We start from the raw sequence: 9,810 nt of genomic DNA, 5'->3' as shown, positions 1-9,810 counted from the left end.
TGAATCTCACCAGCAATTCCAATCAATATCTTCTTACAATCGGCAAGTATACACAAATCATACTACCATCATTTTAGAATGTAACCACTTTCAAATTCACAAAAAAATTTCTACTCAATGCAGATCCACGCAATATTTCCCAGAAGTTGCTGGAAAAGTAGCTTGTGATATGGTATACTGGCAAAATAAGCCTGGCAAGTAAAAAGAGGCATTTATTACAAATACAGTAGAGAGAGAGAGAGAGAGAGTTTACCCTTGACAAACTAAATCAAGGTCCTGACATACTGATCAAGATTCTTTGTAAAGAGATAACACCTATCAAAGTAAAAGGAGGGTCAATGAATAGGGAAAACAGACAGTAATGATGTAAAATAAAGCCACTTAAATAAAATTAAAATTAAAATTAAATGCAGACTATAACAGAGATCTTGCTCACTTTCATCAATAGATGAATGAATTCCTTCTTTACTACTTATATCTAAACCCAACAAATATGCAATATCAAACATACCCTTCATTTTACAAATTGCATTGGTTAATATTTCGATGAACCTTATGCTGAGAAAATAGAAATAATTTTCTTCTCTTAAAATGCTCCTTTCCTACAATTACTTCTTTCTTGTTCATAGCCGTCTTTTCTCTAATTTAATGAGTATATAACTGAAATATAGAACTAGCTTAACCATAAATAACAACCTTAAACCATATACAAACCAAAAAAAAATCCAATCACAGAACCCCATATAATAGAATAACCACTTAGAACAAACAATCACATATATACTGGTAAGAAACAAATGCAATGGACTGGTACAGTAGAGTTAGGTACATTGCCAATGTTGATTAATCTTATCATCAGAGTAAAGCTGTAAAAATACAGTATTGACCAATAAAGAAATACTAGCAGATATTCTGGTCTTAGATCTGACCAACTGATATGGTATTACTATTTTAATTTTAATTTGAAAATTTGGGGAAAAAATAAAAATAAAAATAAAAATAACAAATGGGATGTAAAATAAGCACCCTTGATACCAGGAGGAGTCTCCATGAAATTATTTCTTGAGCAAAATGGGAAAGAGATACCTCAGCTCCAAATAATTTTACAACACATTGCAAGTAAAATGAGCGTTTTTGTCAAAGGCATCATGAAAGTTGTAAATTTTATTCTTTTCATGTTATAACATATCAGACCCTTTTATGAAATCGGACCATATATAAGATGGTGTTCATCCTTTTAAAATTTGTCAAATTCAAATGAAATTTAACACAAGCATAGACATGGCATGGATAGCACTTATTCTCACAACTCAAAATAGAAATATTACAATTTTCATAGCTAGGGTACAAAATAAAAAGCTCACAAATAGCTTTAAAACTTTACCTTACATAAAGCCCTCCTTTGTTACAAAAAAGCAGCAGCAAAATTAAAAGATATCAGAAAGAGTAGGCAGCTTGATTTCTCCCTGCTGTGACACCGGAATTGTGAAGTTGCCGAAAATTGGTAGATCAACAGTGAGCTTGATACACATGTCGTAGTCGATATCCCAATCCCTACCTACGTCCTTCATGATGCTTATGAGGATACTATATGGCACTTTTAGAGGCACCTCTAGCTTTGTTATGTCATCTCCTTTCAACGATCCAGGATCCGGGATCGTGCCGGAAGCTATCTCCCTGAGGTATTAATTAACATTCAGAGTTCAGATTTTTTTTTTTTTTTTTTTTTCAAAGCTTAACAAAAAATGATTTGGCCTTATATACCAATCAATTTTAATACCTAATATAGCAATAAATTCATCAAATAGACAAATACTTATCCATTTACCAATTTTTGAGAAAATGTTGCCAAGTCAACAAACAACAATACAATTATGAATTATCACACAAAATAAGAAATTGTCACATAATCTATATATATACCTGCCGGCGCTCTTTAGAGTGAACGATATCTCGCAAATCGGGATGGAGTGGCTATACGGATTGCGGACCTCGAGCATGCTGTGAAACGTGGCAGTGTCACGGTTGACGTTTTTAATCGTCAAGTCGGTGAGGTCGGCCTCCGGTTTCTTCACGCCGGCGATCTTGTCGGCGAATACCTCCTTGGCTTTCTCCAAAAGCTGTGCCATGGCTAGACAATTTCTTAGACTTGCCTTTGTTGGTGCTTGATTTGGAATTTATTTTGGGGTTTTTGGATCAATGCTTTGGTTACAAGATGATAAGTTCTGGGTTTTTATATAGTTTTGGGGACTATGCAATTGCAATCAGGTGACACGTTGCTGGTACCAAAGTGTGGACGTGTCATTGTACCGTGTCGCTTTTGTTGAATGTCGGCTCAGATCCTTTTATTTATTTTAAAAATTGTATACCAATGATATAGAATATTAGATTGCAGGAATATAGAAGGAACATAATTTTTTTTGTTTCTTTAGTATATTCTGAAGGAATAAATTTTCTTTTTGATCCTTTTAGTGAGAGAATATTCTACTACATCACCGAAATTTTTATTAATATCTTAAAAAAAATAACAAATATATTCTTTGGATTGATTTTTTTTAAATATTCTAATTGCCTCATGTTGAGACGGTCAGCTTTTTTCTAAAAAATATTTATCAAAATTTTTAAAAATACCGTAACCGCTCTACGTTAGAGTATTTTTAAAAAATTTTCAGCCCAGAAATTAAGAATATATGTTTTTTTTTTCTTAGAGGACATTAATAAAAATTTCGGACTACATCATGTCACAGGAATCAAATTATATTTCTGGTTCTTTAAGTTTTCTAAATTAATAGAAAAAATATTCGATTTTTCTATAAAATCAAAATATGAATACAATTAATCTATTATATTCTATTAATTTATATAATTTCTATGAATAAAAAATCTTGATGTCGGCTTGGCGAGTTGTGGCAAGAAATCTATGCAGGAAAAATAAACAAAGTTTTGGAAACAATTACAGTATAGATCATAGTGACAAGATATCCGAATTATATCCGTTTAATTCTTTTTTGGGGTGATGCCGAACCGAACGCCAAATTATTCGGTTGACCGAATTAAACCCGAATAATTCCTGAATTTTATGAACTTTTCTCAAATTTTACGAATTATTCACGATTTTTTTTCCGAATTTTTCCAAGAACAATATTTTTTGTTTTTTTGCTACCTTGTAGGACTGAGATTTCTAATCCGGATAATTCCGAATTATTTCCGAATTATACCCGAATTATTCCCAAATCACGAATTTTTGATCTCGCCGAACCGAACCCGAATAATTCATTTGTCACTGTGGTACAGATCACTGGAAAGAGAGAGTCCAGTAATATTTGACGTTATTGGATAAGATTAAAAATATATACAAATAAAAATATTCAAAAATAACCGTACTACTATTACGTGTGTTAATTCAAAATGTATTGTTGGATAGTATGTACAATTATTTTAGAGGTAGTAATACTTAAATTGTACTTAAATGATTAAGTGTGGTAATTTAAAATATTATAATGAGTGAGGTTATGGTACTTTGTAATGCACGGATCGTTTCGTGCATTCAATTCATATCTCCGTCTTCAAAGTTTAAATAGTCGATGTGAACAACTTAACATTATTATCACACGATAATATACTTAGAGATCAAATTTTATATTTTTCAGAATTTTTACTATTTTTTTTGGTAGGTAGAGAATCGCTACTACCGGATGGTCCATAATTTTTAGATCAAGTGATTTTCTAATTATCTCAAAAAATAGTTAAAAAGTTCAAAAAAAAATATAAAATTTGGTCTCCAAGTATATTTTTATATGATAATAATATTGAGTGATTTAGATTTACTAGTTAGATTTTAAAAATAAAAATAAAAATATAATGTACGGAACCATCACTCTATTATAATTGTTACGTACGTTCATTTTTCTATTTAAAAATTAAGAAAAGAGTGATCGAGAGCATGAACGAGTCGAATCTGTATCTTCTACAATAACGTAAAATTGAAATTTAAAATTTGAATCATTCAACAATTTTTTTTTGAAAGTGAGTAGTTTTAATGTCTATTAATAATTTTATTCGTAAAAAATATATTTACAATGTATTAAATGACTGTAATTTCTAGATCTACTATTTTATTCTCATAAAATCATTTAAACTACTCTAATACTTTAATTTCCATCTCACTCAACAATCGGATTCACTTCTTCGACAACTGCTGTGCTCCGACGATGACCGGATCTACTCACCGTTACTTTCCAATCGAGATATTAATCACCTTACTAGTTTAACGCCATGTCGCTCCACAACTGAATCAGCCTTTTCGACTGTCGCCACGCTGCAACAACGACTGAATCTACTCACTTTTATGCTCCAATTGAGATGATGACTCTCGGTTCCGGTTCCTCTCTCTTTTTCATTCTTCTCTCCACTCGAAAAGGAAGAGCGGAGAAAGAAAAAGATGCTATATCAAAAAGATAACTATAAGAAGTGAAAAGAGTAAAGTAAAAATTCTAATTAACAATAATTAATTTAAAAATTTATAAAAAAATTCATAACAACAGTCCGAATTCAAATTTAATATATTGTGAATGCACTGCACCCGCCTCTTCTTTGTGATCAGTTCATGAACTATTTTTCAATGTAACAGTTCGTTGATTGCTAATATAAGGTGCCGTTTGGTAATTTTATTTTCTTCGAGAGATTTTTGGAAAATATTTTTTCACTCTATTTCATTTTCTGTAATGGTGTTTGATACCTCTGTTTTGAAAGGAAAAAAAAATATATATTTTCCATATTAAATTTTCTTGCGGTAATTATTATTATATAATGAATAACAATAACAACGATAATCCAAATAACTTAATAATTATTACTATATATTGATTACGATGATGACATTATTATTATGATCATCATTAATACAAAATTTTCAATTATATAGATATAATTATTAACGCATTTAGATTATATTAATTATTATTAAAAATTTCCATATATAACACTTCTTTTGTAACATCAATAAACATATTTATATTCTTTAATTATATGTTGTATTATGTATGGAAATATGGAAATATTGATAATTAAATATGCCTGTAACTATAATTAAATATATACAGTGTAACAATAATAAATAATTAAAAAAAAAAACTAGCATTACTCTTAAAATGTCTCATTACAATAAAAAAAAATCAAAGCAAAATAATATTTATATCTTTATGTTTAATGGAAAGCATGGTTTTCCTCATTTATTGAAAAATCTTCCTTGAATCATATTTCTCTCTTCATTTCTATCCTTCTCATTAATAAAAAAAGTCAGAAGTATAAGCTTTTCTTTGCTGGTAGTGTTTGAGAGCTTATATTGAAACTGCATTGGCTGATATAGGAAAAGAAGATGCCAATAAAATAATACAACTACGAATTTTAATTTATATTTCAACTAATTTTTTTTTTGTTAAATAACTTTTACTTTTTTTTTATAGTAATGTAGGTTTAAATCTCAGATATTTGGAAGGAGTCAAGATAGATTATAGAATTACATGACGTTTACTAAACATTTCTTGTTATTATCTGACATTTTTTTTTTATATTAACATGTCACATTTGCAATTCTTTTTTTCTTTTTTATAACATTGTTTATATCATTTTTTAAAAAACTTTTTTAGATTCTGGATTGTGTTATTTTCATATAATTAAAAGAATAACTTTTGTAATTTCTTTTTCATATTTGAAGCAAAGTAAATTTTATTTATTTTTCACATTTTTCAATTCTTAGGATCTTTAATATCAAATCTTTAGTTTCCTCCAACATCTTACATTTAAGATATTTTTCTTTGCTCTTTCATTTTAGAATTGGATATAATTTATATTATTAAAATGTTACCTTTAAATACATATATCTAAATAGGTTCAAATTGTATGCTTGTTCATTCTAATTTCATGCCTCACACATTTTTTATATTTATATTTGACAAGGCACCTTTGTTCTTTTCTTTATTGTCAAATGTCAACATATACCAAATCTCTCCTATGAGATTTTCTTCTGGATTCTAGTTGTGAGCAAAGTGCCTAATTCCTACTAAACTACACTACACATTATTGTGTCACACACATACATTCTTAGTGGCTGAAATATCAACTATATATATCTTAACTTCTCAAATCACATATATTCAGAGAAATTATATATATATTTTTTTATGATTCACGGTAATTACTGCCAACAAATTAATATATTAATAAAAAAAAGTCAATTTATAAATGTTAAGTAAACAAAATGATTACAATGTCTACCCTGACTTTCTATTCTTGTAAACATTCTCCAAAGCACACCCCTTTTTTCATAACATTGAACATGTGTGTTATATATATATATATATGAGTAGAACTAGGGTGTTCTTAAGCTCACCAGGTTGTTTGGTGAGTTTAACTCCAAAACTTATTAGATTAGCTTCAAACAATTAATCCAAACCGTTAAAACTAATTTACTTCACGAGTGATAAATTTGCATGTAAAGTTTTTAGAATTTCAATTAATTTTGTATATAGTCAAGTGGTCAAAAAGTGTTAAAAAAATAAATGTACTAAAATTAATTTATAAACCTTCTAATTTTGACCGCTTGACTTTATACTAAAATAATTCGAAAACTTAAAATCTTTGCATGGAAATTCGTCACTTGTGAAGTAGATGGATTTCAATGGTTTAGATTTGTTGTTTGAAACCGATATAATATATTTTGGAGTTAAGCTCACCAAACACCTTGGTGAGCTTAAGAATACCCTAGTTTTACTCTCTCCCTCTCTCTCTCTCTATATATAGAGAGAGAGAGCAAAGCTAGGGTGTGACGTGCTCATCAAGAGAGTTTGGTGAATACAACTTCAAAAATATATTGGATCGGCTTTAACGACAAATCCAAACAGTTGAAGTCCATGTACTTCATAAGTGATGCATGTAAATGCAAAATTTTGAAAGTTTCGAATTCATTTGATACAAGATCAAGCAGTCAAAGAAATGAACATTTTATAAGTAATTTTATATATTCATTTTTCATCGTTTCTTTGACCACTTGGCCTTGTAGCAAATGAATTTGAAACTTTTAAAATTTTGCATTTACATACATCACTCATTAAGTACATAGAAAATAAGTGTTACTTCATGCATTGCCTGTATCTTTAACTTTACTTTCACTAAGTTTTTACCATTAAGAACCAACTTAATTATCCATAAAATAGGGACAAAATCCCTGTTATTTCTCAAAAAAACAAAAACAAAATAAAATAGTGTTACTTCATGCTTGTCTCGTCTTCCACAAAAATATCATTTAATGCGATATATATATCAACAACAAAAAGAAAACAAGAGCCAGCACTCTTATATTGATATAGGAAAAATATACTCTCTCGACCAAGTTTGACTTCGAACATCTGCTGCAAAATATAGCACTAACTAGCTTATTGAAAAAAAAAAATTAGAAAATTTTATCTAATGTCAAACAAGCAGTAGGGGCATTTGGGGGAACTGTATCTCTAATTTTATTTTATTTTTGGCAATTTTATCACTATACATATTGATACCAACTATCAAGAAAATTTTTCAAATGAATAAGACTACAATTATGATTTTCCTACTGAATGAACGCATAGATACAAATGCATCATATATACCATATAAATTGCAAATGCTCTTTCCCAAAGCTATATTTTGGAAACTTGAAATTGAAAAACCATATAAATTTAACTTATTTTCATTAATTAATGCGTTTAAATTGCTCTCCTGTTTCTTCTTTGTTGTTAAAATTAGTTTTATGCGCTCGTGTTGTGGCTTGTTTTATCAGTCTGATAACCACATTTGTTGTCAATCTTCTAATTTTATACCAAATTATGTGCATTTTTTTATTAATGCATTAATTACCTGATATTGATGTACCAGAATTTTGTTTATTTGACTACAAAATTGAAATACTAAAATGGGTCTTCTTAAAAACCCCAACCATGGAAAAGGGATAGTTCATAGTTATATATGATGGTTCTATTTAGCAGATTCATTAAAAATCTTATATTGAAAATATAATATCAGATCCTTCTAAATCTAATGTTCATCTCTATAATATATAATTTATTCCTCTACTAGCCCAGAAAATAATAGCCAGGACGGAGGAAAAAATCCGATTGGTTGCTAATGCGAGAAGCCGGGATCTCCACAGGTCCAGCTTGAGCTACGTGCAGTTTAAATTCAATTCCATGTTGCATTTCAACCGTCATTTCAGCTGTCAGATCGAATTCAACATCGAAGTCCCCATTGTGGTGTCTCCTCATGAAGTTATATTTCTCGTATTCTTCCACTTCTACTGGTATTGTCAGACAGGTTGGTGTGTCTTTCGGCACCTTGATCAAGCACGACACCTTTCGTGATGCTACTAGTTCGCTGAAATATATATTATGCATTGATGTTATAACTTAGATCTTGATTGTGTAATATGTCCGTAACACAATGGAAACTGTCACAAAAGGAACATTGATTGATACAGAAAATTTACGTGCCAGAGATCTTCATAGAATAAAAGGCACTAGAGACACTGAGAAGAGCATTGCACGGGTTGATCACCTCTATCATTAGATGAAACTTGAGGCTGTCTCTCGTCATGTCAGTTGCCTTGAAAGAGATAAAGTGTGCCTCTGGCTGAGCAAATTGCGCCATTTTTTTTAGAAGTGTTGGAAAATAAAAGGATGTACTGAGACATACAGAGAAACAATAGACACCAGAAACTTTACAAGGAAACATCAACCGGAAAAGCAGCGGCTAACTAACTATACATTATAAAAATAGAAAAGTAAAGCTATGTTCTACAAAAAAAAAAGGTGAATAAACTCATATATATGTTCTGAAAATAGAGAACATAATTTCAATATTTTCTAAAATTATAACATTTTAACCCTGCCTGGTGTTCAGTAAAACCGCATATTTTTTTTAAAATCACGGGACACTGCATATATTTCTGGTAAGACTTTATACAGGAATTTTGAGAGAGCTAGCATTGTTATAGGCGGCATCAAGATCTTATATGAAATAAAAATTTTCTGATCAATGATTGACTGTGATTTGATTTGATGTTTGAATTTGTGCTTATATGGTTCCATATGGAATTGTTTTGTGAGCCTCTTTTACAGACTACCCAGACTACAAATTAAAAGGAAGCACATTGTAATAATTTGCTTAAATTAAAAGGTAGCACATTGTAATAATTTGCCTAATTTAGTCTGAAAATTTTCCAACAATTTAATACAAGGATCTAGCATTCAATCCTGCATTCTTTGTAAAAGAAAAAAAAGGTACAATCACTGCCAAATGGATACAGTGTATACCAGTAGATTGCACACTTAGGTACCAAGATGGAAGCCATTAGATCAAAATACAATAAGTTATTATGGTGACTTGATAAACCTGATATTTAGATGGAGAAAAAGATGCTGAGAATTTGCATTCCACACATACAATTAATTATCTGGTACTTAGAATAAAAGGAAAGTATAATATTTTGTCTTTATAAAAGAAGACTTCAGTTTTAAAAAAAAATTTCAAGATTGATAATTTTCATTACTTGATAATTTAAACTACTAAAGTTGTGTTGTTTCTAAAACTTATTCATTCAGTGAGATTACAAATTTTTAAACAAGATCTGAAATATACTTAGATCTTATTCGTTTTTTTTTTATATGTGACAGATTAGATTCAAATATTTCTATAACGCCATTAGAATTTGATGAGTGCACAACTCTCCTTCCCTGGCTTCACATTTTGTCCTTCAAGTAGTTCTTCCAAGCTGGCAAT

At 29.7% G+C, this 9,810-nt stretch overlaps 2 protein-coding genes and 1 long non-coding RNA gene across 3 annotated transcripts; all 3 read right to left on the bottom strand.

The window, feature by feature from the left end:
* On the bottom strand, positions 1 to 387 carry LOC144568498 (uncharacterized). The gene is made up of 2 exons (XR_013515672.1): positions 254 to 387; positions 1 to 191 (listed from the first exon to the last, which is right to left on the bottom strand). It is a non-coding gene; the product is annotated as an uncharacterized LOC144568498 (long non-coding RNA).
* Positions 388 to 1,279: 892 nt separating this feature from the next.
* LOC144568497 (late embryogenesis abundant protein Lea14-A-like) lies at positions 1,280 to 2,266 on the bottom strand. Its single transcript, XM_078318859.1, has 2 exons — positions 1,924 to 2,266; positions 1,280 to 1,677 (listed from the first exon to the last, which is right to left on the bottom strand). The coding sequence occupies exons 1-2, from the start codon at positions 2,127 to 2,129 to the stop codon at positions 1,428 to 1,430; spliced, it is 456 nt and encodes a 151-aa protein (XP_078174985.1). The 5' UTR covers positions 2,130 to 2,266; the 3' UTR covers positions 1,280 to 1,427.
* A 5,842-nt stretch (positions 2,267 to 8,108) lies between these two features.
* Positions 8,109 to 8,679, bottom strand: LOC144568674 (uncharacterized). Its single transcript, XM_078319046.1, has 2 exons — positions 8,519 to 8,679; positions 8,109 to 8,406 (listed from the first exon to the last, which is right to left on the bottom strand). The coding sequence occupies exons 1-2, from the start codon at positions 8,677 to 8,679 to the stop codon at positions 8,109 to 8,111; spliced, it is 459 nt and encodes a 152-aa protein (XP_078175172.1).
* Positions 8,680 to 9,810: the final 1,131 nt, after the last annotated feature.

The sequence above is a fragment of the Carex rostrata genome, chromosome 17, assembly GCF_964058835.1.
Source record: "Carex rostrata chromosome 17, lpCarRost1.2, whole genome shotgun sequence".
NCBI classification, from domain to species: domain Eukaryota; kingdom Viridiplantae; phylum Streptophyta; class Magnoliopsida; order Poales; family Cyperaceae; genus Carex; species Carex rostrata.
The sequence above is the reverse complement of the archived record's forward strand: the minus strand, read 5'-3'. Positions and strand labels throughout refer to the sequence as shown.